This window comes from Giraffa tippelskirchi, chromosome 5, assembly GCF_054371585.1.
Source record: "Giraffa tippelskirchi isolate mGirTip1 chromosome 5, T2T-mGirTip1v1.2.pri, whole genome shotgun sequence".
NCBI lineage: Eukaryota > Metazoa > Chordata > Mammalia > Artiodactyla > Giraffidae > Giraffa > Giraffa tippelskirchi.
Window position 1 is genome coordinate 154,306,761 of NC_137279.1, and position 21,608 is coordinate 154,328,368.

The following is a 21,608-nucleotide window of genomic DNA, read 5'->3' on the forward strand; positions in this document are numbered from 1 at the left end:
CTGCAGGGGGCTGGAATTGGTCCCTGGTTGGTGCAGCCAAAAAAGAAAGGACTGTAAGGAAAGTGGGTTTAGAAGTTTGAGGGGCATGGAGAGAGGGGTAAATCAGAGGGAGGCCTAGAAATGATCTGACGGTGAAGAGAGACAGGCTGGTCAAACCTGCGATGAGAGAGAAAGAAATAATGGAAAACCAGGTCAGTGAAGACAGAGGCCCATTGTGTTGACAAAAAGCATGGAAGAACCCTTTATTTTCCCCTGGGATAAAAAAGTAACAAACCAGCATGCACACGCACGTACGCACGTACTTGGCGTTGAGCTGGAGGATTTGGAGAGCTGAAGATTTCATTGTTTATTTGGGCAGGTACTCTGCACGGAGATGTAAAGTACCTGAGTGCCTAAGACTGCCCAGCTGTACAAATATGTGAAGAGCCTCACCCCATGCTTAGGCACCACACTTAAGATGTGTGCTGACTTCCTAGAACCGAGTCTCTGTTAGCCTGAGGCCCTATTAGCAATGCAGGGATGAAAACGATATCATGGTGACCTGTTCTCCATAGGATGACTGGCTTCTCGGTGGGATTGTCCTTCCAAAACCAGCACACAGGGAACTCTGGAGGGTCAGCCTTGCCTTTGCCTTCAGAGACATCACATAGCTCAGGAAAATGAAACAGCTCTTTAACGAGCCCAATTTTCTTTCCGTGCAGATGGCAATCCAGATTGGCATCTCAGATTCTGAAACAAATTTTTGTCCCGCAGATATTGTTTCAAGTTCCCCAAAGCTGGAGCAGCCAGGAAGCTGAAAGTCATTCAGTTTCTCTGTCACCCATAAGTGTGTGTGCGTGCATGCTTAGTTGCTCAGTCTCAGTTGTGTCTGACTCTTTGCAATCCCATGGACTGTAGCTTGACAGGCTCCTCTATTCCAGACAAGAATACTGGAGTGGGTTACAATTTCCTTCTCTAGGGGATTTTCCTGACCCTTGACTCAAGGAAGCCCATTTTTCCATGCATAGATAACCCATCTTTCGCTCCTTTTACTTACAATTTGTTGTACTACTTCTCTTTCATTGTTCATTCTTTTTTCTTTCAACAAATATTATTTGAGCATCTGCCCTGTGCCCTATGCTCATTAGCTGGTATAAGCAACCAAGAAAATAGATAGTTATGATATATTATGAATATTAACATTTATTTAGTGTTTTCTGAGTGCCTTGGTGGCTCCAAAGGTAAAGAATCCGCCTGCAATTCAAGAGACCCAGGTTCAATCCCTGGGTCAGGAAGATTCCCTGGAGAAAGGAATGGCTACCCATTCCAGTACTCTTGCCTGGGGAATTCCATGAACAGAGGAGTCTGGTGGCCTACAGTCCATGGGGTCACAAAGAGTCGGACACAACTGAGAAACTAACACTTTTTGAGTACCAGTCACTGTTCTAGACACTTTACATAAAATAATTTAGCTCTCCTAACAATAGAACCCTATGCCAAAATTCCTATTATTATCCCCATTATACAGATGAGGAAACCAAGACCCAGAGACATTGAATTACCTATCTACAATCATACAGAAAAAAAAGGAATAGAACCAGAACTATTATAAACTCAGACAATGTGGCTCCCGAGCTTGCCTTCTTAACCATGCAGGTTGACAGAAGGGTGAGGTGCTGAATATCTTGACACAGAAAGTATAGGTGTCAGGGAGCACACAGGAGGTGCAGGGAATGTAGACTTGTGTCTCAGGAAGTGCTGTATTTAGAGCTCACATTAGATCATGTTAACCTCCTTCTCAAAATCCTTTAATGGCTCCCCAACTGGATTTAGAAGCCATTCAACCATGGCTTACAAATGCTCTGTGCCATCTGACCTCTCTGGACCTCTCTGGCCTTAGTCTATTAACTGTCACTCTTATTAATCCAGGTCTCTGTTCGAAGCACCTTTTAGGTGTTAAATTACTGTCTCCACCCACCCGGCTCCTACTCAATGGTTAGGTCCCAAATTCAAGTCATTCATTTTCAGAAGGCTTCCCTGTCCTCTCATCTACGTTAATCCCAAGGATAACCAAGGGTAATGATAATCAGAGCAAACAGGAAATAATACTAGGTGGTAGGCAACATTCTAAATGCTTTACTTACAATACCATTTCAATTTTATAACAAGCCTTATGGGAAGTATGAGTACTATTCCCATTTTCACAGTTGAAAAACTGAGGCAATATTATATAGCATTCTGTACTTTTCTCCAATGATAATCAAATGTATAATAATACTTTTCTCCAAAGTGATAGTAAAATGTATAATCACATGTGTATTCATTTCATATTTCCTGGGCTGTAAGCTCCACAAGGTCAGCGTCTGAATTCATTAACATTATTGTATTCCCAGTGTCTCATAAACAGTAGGTAAATAATAAATGCTTATTGAATACATGAATAATAGGCATTATGAGATATTTCTCTTAACACACTTTACAATAAAACAGACAGATGACAAAAGAATTAAGGAAAATTCTCTATTATATAGTCTTATTGAGGCTGCAGATAACTCAGCTTTTTTGATTGTCCTCCTGTTGTGAAATTCTCATCACTCACTTTCCATTCGTTATAACATCCGAGGTTTAGAGGGTGGTGGAGGCTGGGCAGCATGGTCTAGACTAGAGGGAAGGCCATGCATGGGTTTTTAAGAAACACAGATCTAGGTTTCAGTTCTCACTTGATCACTTACTAACTGTGTGGTCTTGAGTAAGTCCCATACATCCGCTGAGCCTCCTTTTCTAAATCTGTGAAACAGGGACCACAGCCAAACAGTGCAGTTGGGAGAATTTGGTGAGAAAATGATGTCTGCTGAGGGTGAGCACAGTGCCTGGCCTGCACCAGGAGTTCCTCTCCTGAGATCAGAGGCAGGCATATGGGGTGTTGGAAACGACCTAGTGTACTGGACAAGCAGCACTAGCCACACTAGACCGTAGGACATGAAGCCCAAAGAGCAACCGAGGGCAGGGCCAAAGGCTGCATTAGCTGACCTAGCTGTCTCCACAGATCAAATGAGCTGGACAGTCACCATGGACCCAGCTTACTCTGAGAACACAGTCAAGAAGAGGGTGGGAAAGTACACAAACCTCCCGCAGAAGGGTCGCTTTTGGTCCGTGTCAACAGCTCCGACTTGGAGTAAGTCAAGACAATAAACCAACACAAAGATCCAGTGAGCTCTGTTGCCTGTTCTCTATTTCAAGGGGACAGTCCCTGCTTTGTTTCTCTTCTCTCTGGTGAAAGCGCTGTTCCCTGAAATGCTTCTGGCTTCCGAGAACAGCTCTGGAGGCAACTCTGTAAACTGCTGGCCAGGGTTTGATGAGAAGCAAGCAAGTTGAATTTACCTTGCCCCATCCCCCAGGGTTACTTGGTCTTAAGGATGCAGGAGGGAGAAAAAGGAACATATATGGTCCTCTTCCTTCCTCCTTCATCTCCCAACATCCATATTCATCCCTCTTTAGGCCAACCTGAACTTCTCATCTCCCTCCCTCCCAATAAAGAGGAGAGAAGTGGGTAGGTGGCACGGGGGTTTTGAGAGGGGCATAAAGGTTTTTCCAAATGGAGTCAAAGCCCCTGTGATGACTCTGCTAGTGGGTTCTGTCTTCTCCCCAAACAGAAACTTTGCACCAGCTCATGCTGCTGTTCTCTGCTGAGCTCTATGGGCTGAAGAACCTGAACCCTGCAGGTTTGTGCCCAGACCTGAACAAGCATTTATGTACAACTGTGATGGTTGTGTAGCTGTAATTATTCCATCCTACAAAGTGAAGTGAAGTCCTCTTAGATTTATGCAAAAGAAAATTTTCACTTAACTAAGATCCAGTTTTTGCCTGCGTGCTGAGTCGCTTCAGTCATGTCTGACTCTGCGACCCGATGGACTCTAGCCCGCCATGCTCATCTGTCCATGGGGTTTTCCAGGGAATAACACTGGAGTGGGTTGCCATGACCTCCTCCAGGGGATCTTCCTGACTCAGGAATCAAACCCATGTCTCTTGCGTCTCCTGCATTGGCAGGTGGACTCTTTACCACTAGCACCACCTGGGAAGCCCCAAGATTCATTTTGTGCATGCATGCTAAGTCGCTTCAGTCATATCCGACTCTTTGTGACCCTATGGACTGCTGCCTCCCAGGCTCCTCTGTCCATGTTTATCAGCATGCTAGTTGGACATTCTTCTTTGCAGTCTGTTTTTAAGAGAAAGAGCCACATTTGTGTCCAGTTACATTTGGGAACAGGTCCATTCTGCCACTAGCCCTCTTAGCTTTCCACTATATGTTCTGGAGAATCCTACCTTCAGCTCTAAATCTATTTCCATGTAAGCAAGTTTCATGGTTTCAGGGGGTAAGAATCTTTCAAAAAAGAGATTGCTTTCTGGATTGTATTATTATGAAAGAGAAGTTGGTCAGAAAATCTTAAAAAGATCTCAACAAAGCTTTCTGTTTTGGTTTCCTACTAATGCCGGCAGGCCTGAGCTCTCTCCAGTCACATACTGACCACCTGCTCTGTCCTGGGTGCTACGGGAAGTGTGTTACATAATACTTATAATACTGGCACTAATATTGACACTTTTGAAGTGCCAGGAACTATTCTAAGTGTTTCCCATTGGTTTGTGTATTCAATTCTTACAACCAATATATGAGCTCTGTACAATATCCATCCCAGTTCTGGACAGGAGACAACAATTGGGACATTGTCCTAAGGTCACACAGTGGTGGAGCTGAGATTTGGGAGAGGCAGTCTGGCTCCAGAATCTTCACTGTTAATCCCTATGCATAGTTTTTCTCATTTAGTCCATACGGAGTTCTTATGAGATAGAATATTAAGATTGCCACCTTCCAGATAAGAAAAGTGAGTCTCAGTTTTCTGAAAGGTTGACCCATGATCTCGAGCTAACTCAACTCAATATGGTGAGTACCTACCTTGCCAGGCTCTGTGCTAGACAGGAAGAGCATAGTATAGCATGAGAAACTGGTCATGTTTAGTTGTTTTCATTTTTTTCTTTTCTTTTAACACTGTCACTTCTTGCTGAAGTGATGAATAATAAAGAGTTCATTTTGAGGGAAGAAATGTCATCTGTAGTCAAGATTAGCCAGGAGCGCTGGCACTGGGCACATGCCTGAGAGCCAGAAGATAATTAAGCTTGCCTGAATGAGGCCAACTATGAGCCTCAGCATCCTTCCAATCCTTTCTGATTCAGGAACGAGCATTTACTCATTTGTCTTTGTTCATTTCATAAACATTTATTAAGCATCTACTATGTTCCAGACTTTATTCTATAAACTGGTGATATAAAAAAAGAGGACTCATACTTGATTTGGGACACTCAGTTTAGAAGAAGAGAAAATGAAAATAAAGATTACAGCATAATATGATAAGCGCAGTGGTAAAGAATCGACTGGCCAATGCAGGAGACACAAGAGACATGGGTTTGATCCCTGGGTCGGGAAGATCCTCTGGAGTAAGAAATGGCAACCCACTCCAGTATTCTTGCCTGGAAAATTCCATGGACAGAAGAGCCTGGAGGGCTACAGTCCATGGGGTCACAAAGAGTCGGACACGACTGAGCACACACACACATGACAAGTATAATAATGAGATTTTGAGGTAATAATTAAGATAATAATTGAGAGTGGTTTGGGTGAGTTGCAAAAGACAGCATATATGCTGAGATCTGAATGACAGAAAATGCACTTTCCAGATGGGAATGGATAAAGGAACTCTTTAGTCTGCCCACAGTGCAGGAGACCCAGTTTCGATCCCTGGGTAGGGATGATCCCCTGGAGAAGGAAATGGCAGGCTACAGTCCATAGGGTCCCAAAGAGTTGGACATAATGACTAAACCACAAACCAAAGGAACTCTTATTTACTAAGCATATACTAGATATCAGGCCCTGCATTGAGACTATATATTTAGTTTAACCCAATAACGAAAGAATAAAGAACTCATTCACCAGGACAAAGTAAGAAAATCCCTGAGCTGAATATGTGAATATTTTTGGGAAAGGGCAACTTGGGCAGAGGGAACAGCATGTACAAAGGCAGGAAGGCAAGAAGACCCTGGTGTAGTTGAAGGACAGTATGTTCAGTGCATCTCAGCCATCAGCTGTGCGTGGGGGCAGGGGGGAGATGAGGACAAAAAAGGAATTAGAAGCAACATTCTGAAAGACTTCACATAACTGGTAAGAAGTAAGGATCTTATCCTGAAGGTGAAGGTTAACCAACTCAGAAAACAGCATAACTGGGTTTTAAAAGAATAATTCTAGTACCAGAGCGAAGAGTGGATTGAGGTGGGGAAAGTTGAAAGACAATAAACCAAGTTGTAAGGTCCCTACAATGGCTTAGGGAGGGAAAATGAAGCATTAAACTGAAGGAGAGGAAATCAAGAAGGAAAGGAGGGGATATGATCAGAGGAAATGACTGTAAGAATTGTCTGTGGGAGGCAAGGAGATATTAAAGACAGTGAAGAGCCACTAAAGCCTGGAATATGGGAAAAAGAGCAGTGGTGGGAAGGGGGATGGGTCTGGGCCTCCGGATGAACCCAAAGGGGTTACTAAAGGTGACTGGATGTCTGGCGTTTCTGTACATACTTGCTGAGAAGTATGTACACACTTACTGATAAGGAGTGCAGGGAGGAAAGGGACAGGGCGAGGCAGCGAGATGAGTGTTAAGCCAACATGGTGGGTTGGACAACCAGATATGAAGAAAGCTGTCTGCTCAAGATGGTTCCAACTCTGAGCCTGGGAGGGGGAGGGAGAAAGTCCAGGTGTGAGGGGAAGATTTGGCTCTGAGTCCCGGGGCTCTCCAGGTTAATAGAGCTGTCAAGAATACCCAGAAAGAGACAGCTGTTTCCTGAAGGGCTCTCTCCGACACGCCTGGGAGCTGCAAGACCAGGCTTGAGGCAGGCAGCAGCTGGGGTTTGGGAGGACACAGGCATGTGGGCAGCCTCCTGCCTCCTGCAGCACTCTGCAGATGAGGTGGCTGAGAGAAGTGATTCTTTCCAGCTTCCTCTTCCACACTTTGCTTCAGAGCCCCAGCGCCACAGCAGCATGCAGGCTGCATAGACATTGATTCATAGATGAGGGGCTGCAGCTAGAAGCCACATAAAAGTAGCAGAAAGGACAAAATTGTGTGTGTGTGTGTGTGCTTGTGTATATGTGTGTGCAGGAGACTTATTCAGGGAACTACCAAGCAAAGTCTTACAGGCAAACAATAGTGAGTTGCCTAGATAATTTATGCCACCAAATAAACACCACGATGGGCTGTGTACAGCTAAAGGTGACACATTTTTAAAAGTGGGGTGTCTCCCTTTGGAGTCTCAATGACAGGAGATGGTTTAGCACACAAAAGCTTCAGGCAACAATACCTATGAATCTACCAGACCCTACTGTAACCAAAGAGAAAGAAAGGCCGGAACCAAAATGCAAAAGAAAGAAAAAAACTGTTTGGAGATAGGTCTGCTACAGTATAAACTTTTCCCTTTCTCTGGCGCACTGCTGTAGCAAAACCTGATGGTTGTCTTTGTAAAAAACGTGTCTGTATCTAGGTCCCTGGCAGTGATTTGCCTCTGGGAGGGCCAGCAATCTATTTAATGACTCCATTGACGTCAATAGCATAACTGAAATACTTACTAACATGCATGATTCCAACTTTCGGGGGGGAGGGGGTGGATGGTGTTTCTCAGCAGTACAAAAACACGAAGTGGAGTCAAGGTGGAATGGACTCCCTTCTTTTCGGCAGCAAGTGAGAGATAAGATGCTAGGGATCTCATCAGTTCCATTTAGTGCAAAGAAACATTCACACTAAATTTAGAAATTAATTTCCAACTAGTGGAATAGCCATTAATAAGCAGGGTATTATTTTTGGTAATGTTTGCTCAAGGGTAACATTTTAACTATTAGCACTTTAGTTCACTTGTCAGTGGTTTTTTTTTTGCAATTTACCCTTACCCAATTTTAGACACATATGGAATAATTGCAAATCCATAAAACAGCTCAGTGTTGATGCTCCGAGGTAAACTTATACAGGACAGCTAATTTAGACAAAAGTAATTCTTATAAAACAACCGTTTAGGGAATTATTCTCAGAATGACAAGGGCTTTTCTAGTGCATCTGCCCTAACGTTTTGTATGCAGACTGGCTAAACACTCAAGGTGAATACTTAAGGCAGTTATCCCAATAGTCCAGATCATACAGCATTCAGAACAAAGAAATAAATAATCTGACATTATTAGCTTTTCATTTTTCTCCTTTCCTCCCTTGCTTTCTCTCTCTCTCTCTCATTCTTTCTTTTTCTTTGTGCACACATGCTAAGTTGCTATAGCTGTGTCTGACTTTTTGCGATGCCATGGACTGTAGCCCACCAGGCTCCCCTGTCCATGGGATTCTCCAGGCAAGAGTACTGGAGTGGGTTGCCATGCTCTCTTCCAAGGGATCTTCCTGACCCAGGGACTGAACCCATGTCTCTTCAGTCTCCTTCACTGGCAGGCAGGTTCTTTACCACTAGCGCCACCTGGGAAGCCCTTTTTCTTTGTAATCCCTCCAATTTCTCCTTTGTCATGGTGGCCACAGCCTGTGGTAACAAAATTGACTTTATTAGTATTTGTTCATAAGTGTTGTAACCCTGCTTGACATTTCTTGCTTAATGTGAAAACCAAGTTCTGCTTGTGTTGGGCTTCATTTCCAGTTATCTGACTCAGATCAGCTCTCAGGCCACTGCTGCGTTTCTCAGAGAGCCCTTCACGCGTGCACACACAGTCCATCTCTCAGTCTAGGCTCTGGCTGCTCTGGCAAAGAATGATAAATGAATCAAGGGCATGACTTTCTGAATTTCTTACTTTTTGAGGTACTCCAAGGTAACTCATGGAGCCTCTTGTTTGCTCCTCAAATAGACCCTGTGTCTGACACACCCACACGAACCTCCAGGGGGATATTCATAATCAAGCAAAGACGTGGAAGGAATTCATACTGAGAAATAGCCTTCTTAGGAGAAAGTTTCTTATGTTTTATCAACCAGTAAAAAGCCATTTCCTCCCTAGAGTGTCCTGGAGGACATGTTTTAGAAGAAATGGATTCCCATGAGCACTAAAAAAATATTAATTAAGTCTGTTTCTCACTTAGGCCAACCTATTTCAGACTTACTGGAAAGCCCTATATTATCTCATCCTATTTTTCCATTCACAGGCTTTTCTTGTAATACATCTAATTAACCAGTGTTGAAAATCCCCATGAATCGAGATTGTGGATAGCCAAGCTGAGAGAGATTTCGGGTCTGCAGCAGTCTAGCCTGAAGTCCTCAGTGCAATTCTCTAGTCATCTTTGTGACACAGTTTGCTGTCATTTCCAATGACCCATGGCCTTGGGGGCTGTTGTTTATAACGTTACATGGGTGATGTTCCTGCTCAAATACATTTGTTAGTAAATTTTGGAATAAGAAAATTAGCATCAAATATTTCACCTTACACATTGATTTGGCTGCTAAAGTGTTCTATATATGATTTTGTTGTTCAGTTGCTCAGTCATGTCTGATTCTTTGCAACCCCATGGACTGCAGCATGCCAGGCTTCCCTGTCCTTCACTATCTCCTGGAGATTGCTCAAACTCATGCCCATTGAGTTGGTGATGCCATCTCAATATAATATGCAATATCATATAATACATCATATATGACACATATTATTAAAAATCAAGTCACATTTATAATACTCAGAAGTGCTGGCCATTAAAAGGAATACTTCTCTAATCCTTTTGCAAAGCAAAGATCATTCTGTAAAGGCAGTGAATGCTTAATAATTTATCCTTTCAGTATCTTCTTACTCTCATGACATACCAGTGATCACTACTGAAATCCATGCAAAAGCAAGGGATGGTTTGGGCAGAAAAATTGGAACATTTATCACACACACACTCACACACACACACACACACACATTGATTTTCCTCAATTATCTTTTTTTTCTTTTGCAAACAATTTGGGGGCCTGATAACCTAAGAATTACTTCAACTTTCCATTTTGAATGTATACAGATGACAGAACCCTAGCTCCTGCCTTGTGTTGGAGTGTTCTTTTTTCAATTCTATTTTTTGCCCTTTCTGTTCCAATCCTTACACATCATGTAGAAAAGGCCTGGAATTCATGCCTGCGAAAAGGCAAAATGTGATAAAAATTGAGATGCTCATTAAACTTCATAGCATTAACATTTTCAACACCCCCAGGAGGATTTACTACATTTTCTCCTTAATGCAGGAGCATATGATTTCCACATTGCTCTATTTTCTGGATTTTAAATCCTCTATTATTCTACTCTGGCTTTCCTATTTAAAGTACAAAATGTCATCTTTTTAGATTTAACTTTTTTTGTTCGAAACCTATAAGAATGACCATAGAGATTTAGATTGTGCAGTTATAGAGTGTGTTTCAAACTTCTTTCAATTTTGATGTAATAACTGATTTTTTTTTTTAAATAGTAAAAACATGCAGTTGAATACTTTTCACAGCCATGGAGATAAAATACTGACTCATTATTAAAATTTAATTTATGAGTTTTTTCCTTAAGATAAAGTCCCCAAACTTTATGTAGTTCTCCTGCTCAATTTAATTTTTACCTATCTTCCTGCTATGTGAAAATAACTATGCAGAAGCATCTTAAATGATAAAGAGTTGAATAAGGTATAGACAGCCCCTGCCTTCAAGAAGCTCCAATGAAGGAGGCATATAAGCCACAAATTGTAGTATATCCTAGAGTGGAATTCTTTCCATAGCACAAAAAAAGGGAACAATTACACTGATTTTTTTTTTTTAAACACTGAGGAAAAAGGTATTGCAGACTGATAGGCTGGATTTGATTTCCCTCATGAATTTATTCAGTTACTGATCAATTTGTAAGAGCAAATGTACCAGTTTAACCACGGTTTTTGACAAGTAACTTTTAAAATAAATTTCATTTCCTTCATTTAGATGCATTTTAAAAAATGTTTTTAAAAGTAAAATAAAGGTTTCCTCTGGCTTTTCTCCATCACTGTCTTAAACTTGCTTTTTCTACAAGAATATAGTTACCTAAGTCAGCCAGACTTTCACAACAACTGGTTGTTGTTAAATCTGTTTAAATTATTGTGGGTTTCATGTATCTTTTATCTTAGATTTTAACAGAAACACATAAGGTCAGCATCAGTGTTAATAAATGAAAACCTAATCTCATTATCATGATAATCATTTTTTAAAGCAGCACCCCAGTTTTCAATTTTTTTGTGTGCTATAAGTCACTTGTTTTTCATTCCCCTTTAAAGTTTCTATTTAAACACACCTCTTTGTCATATGCTGATAAATATTAAAATAACAGGAAAAATCTGCTTGACTTATTTAAGCTGATAATAAGAACAAAACACAGGATGTGTGTGTCCTCCTTCCTTTTTTGACTGTGGTTAAGCGTTAAGAAGGTTTTGAAACCTATAATTACGTAATAATTGGTATCACTACATTCTCTTCCCAATGAAAAGTCAGGATTTTTGTAGTTTGCCACAAAGACAGACAAAAACAAATTGCCTAAGTATTATTGTCATTTCTTTGCTCCATTGTTTTAAAAGAATTTAGCAAAAGAACTCTTCAGTTGCCAAGCTGTAGTTATTGTGCCAATAATCACAACATGATCTTTCCAACAGCATCTTTGGCTAATGAGCTAATTTACAGAACTCTAAATATCACATATTGTCCTAATGTTTGTCAGTATTTATTATAAGAAAAAGAAAACATAGTTTAAAGATTTAAATTGCTGTCAAAAGCATCTTGGGAAATTTGGCTAATAGAAATGGGAGTGACAGTGTCTCATGAGTGGGCCAAGATGATGAAATGATAGGAGTTTCAAAACTACCCGCTTTGATCTCCAAGTCTGTAACACCAGTTATACATTAAAATACTCTAGTTATTTAGTTTCTTTTCATAAAACTTCTAAAGGAAATAGTACATCAGCACATCAAGGTTTTTAAAGTTCATGGATAGATTACCATTTTCTTTAATTTCATTTCTTGGGACTTGACCTTACTTAATATCTTCCTTTTATTCTTGCTCTCAATCTTTTTCTCACAAAAATATTTTTTAAAGCATGTACCATAAATACTTCAGAAGCCAATGAGTCAATGGAACCTCCAGCTTTTGTTCTCTACTTTCAAAAGTTGGACTTGTGTATTATTTCTGTTATATGTATGACCATCATACCAGCAAGAAAACACAGCATCTGAGCAAGGAAGATCATAAGAATAAAGCAAAGGGTAACACAGAAACCTATGATGCAACATTAGGTGTTAAATGGAAATACAGACGTCTATGAGGCAACATTAAGTGTTATGTGATCTCATCACGAATTCATCTTACTTGTTTCTCCTGTGGTTCTACTCAAGTCCACTGCTCAACTAGTGGGAGAGATTCAGGAAGAAAAACCCCATTTCACACTTTAAAACAATGTCATCTAACTGGTTGCATCTTATGTAAGAAGAATTTCATGCTCAACACATCTCCAAGACAGATGTTCCTTCAAGGTGGCCCTTCCTCTCTGCAGCTCTCAACTCCACATGAGATGTATATGCACAGTATTAACAAAACGAGAGGTTAGGTTTCTTTTTTTAAAAAAAAAACACCTTTGAGGAACAAAGTTGGACGACCTCCAAGGGAAATGATTTGTGACCTGGAAAAAGCCTTTGGTTTCACACCTGGAAAGGATGTAGATTCAAGTGGGATGTATAGTTGACGCTAAGAGGAAAACCACTAACATTCACTGCGGGGCCCTCAGGCCAATGCGGGGGCACCTGGGGCCTTTGAGGTTAGCTCCCCCGGAGTTCACTGGGGCCAGCAAGCTGAGGTGAAGGTTGCACTCCGGCTCTGGTTCCGGGAAGCAGCATTACCACACATCCATCACATTCTGAAATCGGAGGCATGCATACGATGGGAAAGTTATTTAATGCTGCTTTTCATTTGGTTTCATGTGGACTGCAGTAAAGTTTTAGTCTGCCTTTGAAAAAAGTCACCAAGACACAGATTGGGAGCAAACAAATGCTATTATTCTAGAAAAGGGTCTAGAAAAGAGGTACATTTATTATTTTGAAATATGGAGATAAGCCTGATGACATGGCTTACCTGGCAGGTTGACTCTGGAGACAGATGGCTGACCAGCAGCTGGAGACCTCCTGAGGAGAGGAAGAGAAAAGAAGGCCTGAGTCTCTGTAAGAATACCCTTCCCTGCACCCCCTGATCACTGAGGAGTTTTCCAGGTCAGAATGAGCTATCAAGTGACATCATGCCATCTCCGGAAGGCAGGCTCCTGTAACTCGGGTGATGACTGTGATTCTCACATCCAGATGGCCTGGAATTTCCCTCTGCCCAGCCTCCTGGATGCTCCAACACTCCAGGAAGGAAGTCATTTACTCCAGGTCCCTAACCAGTCCTTCTGTTTTAGATTTCCCTGTCCCAGGTGGCCCTTGAAGACGATACACTTGATCAGAAATGACATCAAATGTAAGAGAAATCTCAATTCCTTTGGGCAGCGCTTGAAGGAGAGGAACCCTTGGAGGTGAATCGGTCCAGGTCTCCCATTTTTACACCTTAGAAGCCTGAGAGTGAGAGAAGTGAAGTCACTTACCAAAGATCACAGAGCCATTAGGAACAGTAATCCAGGTGGCTTAATTTATGGAAAGGTCTTTTCTTGATAGAATTGGGCAATTTTGTATATCACAAAGCAAACCTGCTCAAGTTGAGAGTCAGATGAAGCAAGCAGATAAACCCATGCTCCACAAATACAGAGGTTCTTTCTCCTTTTCTTTCTTGTTTTTATTTCTTCTTTATTCATCTTTTTTATCCACTGCCCCACAAACCCTAATTTTCTTGCCATCCTTCTCATGCTTTGCCAGGCTCTCCACGATTCCCGCTGCATTGTTGGAAAGCCTCCCAGAAACAGGAATGAACAGTAGCCCTCAAGCTTTAGGGTGCATCACCTGGAGAGCTGATTAAGACACACTGCTGAACCTTACTTCTAGGGTTTCTGGTTCAGTCTGCTGGTGTTGGGCTTAAGAGTCTGTATTTCTAACTCATTCCAAGTGATGCTGATGCTGCTGACCTTGTTGCTGTTGCCGTTCAGTTGCTTAGTCCTGTCTGACTCTTTGTGACCCCATGGACTGCAGCACACCAGGCTTCCCTGTCCTTCACCATCTCCCAGAGGTGCTCAAACTTGTGTCCATTGAATCGGTGACGCCATCCAACCAACTCATCCTCTGTCGTCCCCTTCTTCTCCTGCCCTCAATCTTTCCCAGCATCAGGGTCTTTTCCAATGAGTTGGCTCTTCACATATGGTGGCCAAAATAATGGAGCTTCAACTTCAGTCCTTCCAATGAATATTCAGGATTTATTTCCTTTAGGATGGACTGGTTTGATCTCCTTGCTGTCCAAGGGACTCTCAAGAGTCTTCTCCAACACCACAGTTCAAAAGCATTAATTCTTTGGTGCTCAGCCCTCTTTATGACCCAGTTCTCACATCTGGACATGACTACTGGAAAAACAATAGCTTTGACTATATGGACTTTTGTTGGCAAAGTGATATCTCTGTTTTTTAATATGTTGTCTAGGTTTGTCATTGCTTTTCTTCCAAGGAGCAAGCACCTTTTAATTTCATGGCTGCAGTCACCGTCCTCAGTGATTTTGGAGCCCAAGAAAATAAAGTCTGCCACTGTTTCTATTGTTTCCCCATCTATTTGCCATGAAGTGATGGGACTGGATGCCATAGTCTTAGTTTTTTGAATGCTGAGTTTTAAGCCAGCTTTTTCACTCTCCTCTTTCACCTTCATCTAATGGCTCTTTAGTTCCTCTTCACTTTTGGCCATTAGAATGATATCATCTGCATATTTGAGGTTGTTGATATTTCTCTCGGCAATCTTGATTCCAGCTTGAGGTTTATCCAGCCTGCCATGTCACATGATGTACTCTGCATATAAGTTGAATAAGCAGGGTGACAATATACAGCCTTGACATTCTCTTTCTCAATTTTGACTCAGTCTGTTGTTCCAAGTCTGGTTCTAACTGTTGCTTCTTGACCTGCATACAGGTTTCTCAGGAAGCAGGTAAGGTGGTCTGGTATTCTCATCTCTTTAAGAATTCCCAGTTTGTTGTGATCCACACAGTCAAATGCTTTAGTGTAGTCAATGAAGCAGAAGTAGATGTTTTTCTGGAATTCTCTTGCGTTTTTCTATGATCCAACAAATGTTGTCAATTTGATCTCTTGTTCCTCTGCCTTTTCTAAATCAAGTTTTTACATGTGGAAGTTCTTGGTTCACATATTGTTGAAGCTTAGCTTGAAGGATTTTGAGCATTACTTTGCTAGTATGTGAAATGAGCACACTTGTAAGGCAATTTGAACATTCTTTGGCATTGCCCTTCTTTGGGATTGGAATGAAAACTGACCTTTTCCTTGCAAGTCCAAGGGAGTCTCAAGAGACTTCTCCAGCATCACAATTCAAAAGCACCAATTCCTCAGTGCTTAGCCTTTTTTATGTTCCAAGTCTCACACTCTTACATGACTGCTGGAAAAACCATAGCTTTGACTATTCATATGTGTGTATATATATATATATATACATACACACACACACATATTGTCTTTGGCTCAATTCTTGGCACAGAGCTCCTAAAATCCTAGGAGTTTCCTAAGTGAGGAGAGGAAACCAGTCAATCAAACCAGGCAATCCTAGAGGAAATCAACCCTGAATATTCATTGGAAGGACTGAGGGCAGGAAGAGAAGGGAACAATAGAAGATGAGGTGGTTGAATCACCTCACCGACTCAATAGACACGAGTTTGAGCAAACTCCTGGAGATAGTGAAAGACAGGGGAGCCTGGGGTGCTGCAGTCCATGGGAGTGCAAAGAGTTGGACACAACTTATCAAATGAACAACAACAAAGTGAGGAAAGCCATCTTTGATATGTGTCTTTTGATATGTTAATGAAGTGACTTTGGGGCCAGCAACTAGGTAACCTAAGGAGGAGGCTAGGTGCCAAACTACCCAATCATGCGATTAGAGAGTTTGAACTTTAGGCCCACCTGGAACCTCTGGGGAGGGGAGAGAGGCTGGAAATTGAGTTCAACCATCAGTGGACAATAATTTAATCAATCATACATCTGTAATGAAGCTTTCATAAAAACTCAAAAAGCCGGGGTTGGTGAACATCATTCAGAAAGAATGATGTACTCAGAGAGCTTGGAAACTTTGCCATTTGATCCTCCCTCCCCGCTACCCCTCAACTCCGGAACCTTCTCTATCTGGCTATTCCTGAGTCATATACATTTATAACAAAGCTGTGATCTAGTAAGTAAAATGTTTCTCTAGACTCTGTGGGCCCTTCTAGTAAGTTAATTGAACCTAAGGAAGGGGTCACGGGAACTTCCAACCTATAGCCAGTGGGTCAGATACCTACAAGAACCTGGGCTTGCCAATGGGGTCTGAAGTGTGTGTGTGTGTGTGTGTGTGTGTGTGTGTGTGTGTGTGTGTGTGTGTGTGTGTGTGTGTGTGTGTGTGTGGGGTCAGTCTCATAGGATTGGGCCCTTAACCTGTGGGGTCTGACACTATCTCCAAGTAAATCATGTTAGAACTTTATTGACTTATAGGACACCCAGCTGGTGCTTGGATGTGTGGGGAAGAAAAAAAGACCTGGTATCCAGAATCACGCCTTCAAATGCCACCTTCTCCAAGGAATGTGGTTATAGGGGAGGAAAACTTGCTACCCCAAATGTCTCTTAGCATGTGGATGATTTCAAGCTGAAAAGGCCCAAAAGACTGAGCTTTCCCTTCACTGACTAAAGGAATGTCAATAGAGGAAGAGAGCTATCACAATAGATAAGAGGAGTATGAACTAGCTATGCTAGAGAGGGAGGAACCCAGGAGAGTCTGTTTGTCAAAATTCCATTCTATGTGTCACTGTCTGTCTCCATATGGCCAAGCAAACATTTATTTACCAAACATTTGCTTTTCCATTTCCATGTCAATTGCCTTCCTTCCTTTTCAAGTCCCAACCCCCTACCCCACAATATTCTCTTTTGTCTTTAGCTGAAAATGCTGCTTAAGGTGAGGGTTTCAGCCATTTTGTCATCACTCAGTTTTCCTGGGTCTGTTCCATATACACATGGTATTAGACATTTGTTTGACTTTCTCTTATTAATCCGTCTCATGTCAAGTTAATTCTTAGACCAGCCAGGAGAACCTAGAAGAAAAGAGGAAAGTTTCTTCCTTTTTGAAAATATCATTCTCTTAGCTAAAAATGACTCTTCCACTAATCTCCCCTGGCACTGTATTTGTACCTGTAGCGTTATTTTGTCATGTTACAACTCATATGGTCATGGACTATCCCCATGTCTAATCTATGACCCACTGATGGTGGGGTCCAGTTGTTATCCCTGCCTTCTGCAGGACCTACCAACTTGCCTTGTGAAGAGTAGGAACTCCATAAATACTGGAAAACTATATGATGCGAAAATGATTTGAGAAGCCTAGTACCATATGTATGTTTTATCTGGTTTCCTTTTTCCATATAGCCTTAGTTCTACATACTCTTAACTGTTCCTCAGACACAGAAAATGCTTGTGTTGCTGTCTTTTGAATCTGTTTTGCTCAGTTGACCACTATTCTCTTCCTCTTTAAGTGGCCAACCCCTTCACATGTTCTAGGACTGCACTCCAGCATCACCTCTTCAGAGAAATCTTCCCTCCTCTGACTAGTCATTGCATTACCTGTACTTTTCTGTGCTTGTCTCACCCTAGTGCTGCTCTTACAGCATTGCAATCCCCATTTTCCCATCTCCTCAACTCACCTGTGAGAAATTTAAGCAAAGACTGAATCTCATTCACCTTTGTAACCTTGGAATTGGCACAATATTTGATACAATAGTTGATAGGTGTTGATTAGATTAATAATATATTTTAAATTCATTTATTTTACCTATCTTCCTGAGTTCCAAAGAAAATGTCTGCAAAAAGAGACATAGAAATAAGAGACCCTAAATATTGGAAATCTCTGCTTCCTTAATAGTATAGCAACGCATTGCGCCTGCTTCTTCCAATAACTTCTTAAAAACTACACAATTTAAATAAATTCCTTTGTCCTAGCAGTTATTTTGAAAATATAACTTTTATTTACAACTATTAATTCAGGTAAGCATCTGTGTATGTAAGCTTCGGAAAAGCAAGGACTACCTGGGTTGGGAAGATCCCCTGGAAAAGGAAATGGCACCCCACTCCAGTATTCTTGCCTGGGAAATCCCTTGGACAGAGGAACCTGGAGGGCTACAGTCTATGGGGTCTTAGTGACTAAACAACAACAATATTTATAAAGGTTTGTCACTTTTTCTCAAAACTCGGTACAAAGAAGAAGCTCAATACATTTTAAATGAATGAATGATGTCTGGTGGGTGCAGTATTGCTTGTGGGCATGAGAGTGCCAGAAGAAAATGGCCACTGTGTGTCCAAAGGTCCCTAACTTATGGAATAATCAAAAGTTCTGTGCCTGCATTGTAAAGGTGGTGATATTAATAGGGAGGATAATATGGCCACAGCAGTTAATACTTTCCAGCCCTGAATAGCACAGTGGAAAAAGAGCTGGACTATGAATAAGAAGACAGGAATTCTAATCCCGGTTCTGGCACTTTCTAACTATATAGCCCTGGGCAACTCACTGAAATTCTCAGTTTCTTCGTCACTTGGGGAGAACAGGCAGCAAGTAACATTTACTGCTAATTTACAATGTGCCAGCTCCTGTGTGAGAGGTTTTACATATATTTCCTCCCTCACTCTGAGGAAATTTGGCTAGGTTCTTTCCAGCTCTGAATGCTCAAGATTTTATTATTCTCAGCTAATTTAAGTCCCATGCCAAAGGACACAAAGCAATGAAAGACACTTCAGATATATGCTGAAAAAAAAAGTCAGTGGCTATTAATTCTTTTTCAAAGATTTCATATATGTTGATTTAATTACACTTTGGAAGAATGTTAATACAGTGATGTAACATGATCTCCTGGGAGCCACCAGTGATAGGAGTGATGTTAGTGACAGAGTTGGATGATGAGGGACACCTCTTTGCTCCAACTCTATTCCCTGGTTATCAGGCTGTTGAATGGTAGGCATTCTCATTCACATGTGATTTTTCCAGCAGTCTGTTTAAAGCCAGTAAATGCCTTAGGGATGCTTATCTGAATTAACTCTAAATGAAAGCCTTAGTTTCAAAATTCCTGGGACAAAGGAAATATAGGTTTCAAATTGAAGCCAAGAAATACAAGCCCAATCAAGCAGCCCTCAATAAAACATTTCATGGAAGTTCAAGGAAATCACCTCAACAGGAACTCTGAGATTTTTCACCCTTTGGGTGGTAAAGCTCAGACAATGGACTGCTTTTATACTAAGCAAAGAGCCAAAAGATAAAGGAAATCTTGACTTGTGAAAAGTATAGTTCTATGTGGGAGTTCCTTTTCATATTAAAAAGAAAACACACACACTACCCACATGTCTTATGAAAACCATTCTAAGGATATAATTATTACTTAAATGTTACATTGAAGTCAAGGAATGGCTCTCAGGAACCCAGGTCATACATTCCAGAAAGCAACTTCTGAGTTCCATAAACCTTGCTGTTTCATTTGTTGAGATCAGTGAATATCAGGGCTGGGGTGTGAAGGACACCTCTTAGTCTGGTGGATACATTCCTAATAGATATTTTTGTCTTCAGTTGTCTTTATTTGTTTGATGGTATTGACTGGGAATAGAATGGAGTGCATTAAACGGACCCTCAGTTTTCCGACCTGCCCCTGCCAAGCGGCCCCAGTGTTCACTCCTGAGCCTGAGCTAGACTGAAGCAATCTCAGCTCCCTTTGATGAAGCTCTAGTGATGGACATGTTGGTTGGTGTTGATTTTAAGTAAGTACTTGAACTTAATGGGAGGATCAACTCTGTACAAATAGCGGTATGAATTTGGGAATGACCATTAGTCATATTCATTGGAAGGACTGATGCTGAAGCTAACGCTCCAATTCTTTGGCCACCTGATGCGAAGAGCCAACTCATTGGAAAAGACCCTGATTCTGGGAAAGACTGAGGGCAGGAAGAGAAAGGGATGACAGAAGATGGGCTGGTTGGATGGCATCACCAACTCAATGGACATGAGTTTGAGCAAGCTCCGGGAGATGGTGAAAGACAGGGAAGCCTGGTGTACTGCAGTCCGTGGGGTTGCAAAGAGTTAGACACAACTGAGCAACTGAACAACAATGACACCAAATTAGATGCAACTTTCTTACTGCTGGGGATCTATTACGTTTGCTGAGTGTGCTTTGGACCAGAGGTGACACAAAGGGCCATGATGTGAAGGGCAGTCCTCAGCCTGAGTCCTCAGTCCTCAGCTCTGGATGAGCTCTCTGTATGGCAGCTATGGTCCTAGGGCACTCTGTGTATGGCAACTCTGCAGGTGTATGTGGTTCAAAACCCCAAGGCTATGGAAAAATCTGATTCCCCAGAAACAGCTTCAGCTGACAGCCTGTAATCAGTGTGGGTGTGCATGCTTAGTTGCTCAGTCATGTCTGACTCTTTGGGAACCCATGGACTGTAACCCACCAGGCTCCTCTGTTCATGGGATTCTCCAAGCAAGAATACTGGAGTGGGTTGCCATGCCCTCCTTCAGGGGATCTTCCTGACCCAGGGGTTGAACCCTTGTCTCCTGAGTCTCCTGCATTAGCTGGCTAATTCTTTACCATTAATGCCACCTAATCAGCAGGGTTAGAAGGAATTCCCTGATACTTTCACAGAGGAAAGACCTCCAAGCCCATGATAAGAAAACAGTAACTGAAAACATTCCATCACATCACCCCCCACACCTCTTCTCCCTGGAGCTGTGCAGTGTAGGGTTTGGGGTCCTGCTATGCTAAAGAAGCCTTTGGAATGAAGCCTTATTCATCCCTTCTTTCCCAATTCCCACCTCCATCATCTTGGTTCAGGGTTTCACTCTTCACATTTTAATTCCTGAAACCCTCTCCTAGCTCATGTCTCTGCCTCAGGCTCTCTGACCTTCAGCTATTCCGTAAGCTCTTAAATGACTCTGTTCCAAAGCCTTCAGAGATTTCATCCCATAATGCAGAAGACTGAATAGATGTAGTAAATGGAAAGATGTGAGATAATAAAATATATATATTTTATAATATTTATATATATATATATGAATATATACATATATATATAGGTCTCTGCCCCACTTCCTGATACAGAGCTCCCCAAACTCCTGTAATTTCCTAAGTAAGAAGAGCACTGGGAGCATCTTTGTTCTAAGGAGGTGACTCTGCATCCTGGGTGACTCCTGGATGGGAGCTGGTCACCTGAAATACCGAGCCATTAATAGAAGCTTAGAATTTTCAGCCATATCCCTCATCCTCCAGAAACGAGAGAAGAGCTGGGAACGGAGTTAATAATTGATCATGACTATGTGAAGAAACCTCCGTCAAATCCTAATAATACAGGTATCAGAGAGCTTCCAAGCTGGCAAACACATCCACACCAGGAGGGTGATACACCCCAGCTCCATGAGGATAGACACTCC

At 41.8% G+C, this 21,608-nt stretch overlaps 1 protein-coding gene across 2 annotated transcripts in view; it reads right to left on the reverse strand.

The window, feature by feature from the left end:
• Window positions 1–21,608, reverse strand: part of PDE4B (phosphodiesterase 4B) — a 653,160-nt gene that overhangs the window by 115,330 nt on the left and 516,222 nt on the right. For both annotated transcript variants that reach the window (XM_081490838.1, XM_081490839.1), the window contains one exon: window positions 13,135–13,184. In XM_081490838.1, coding sequence (XP_081346964.1) covers window positions 13,135–13,184 — 50 coding nt within the window. The remainder of the gene's footprint in view (window positions 1–13,134; window positions 13,185–21,608) is intronic.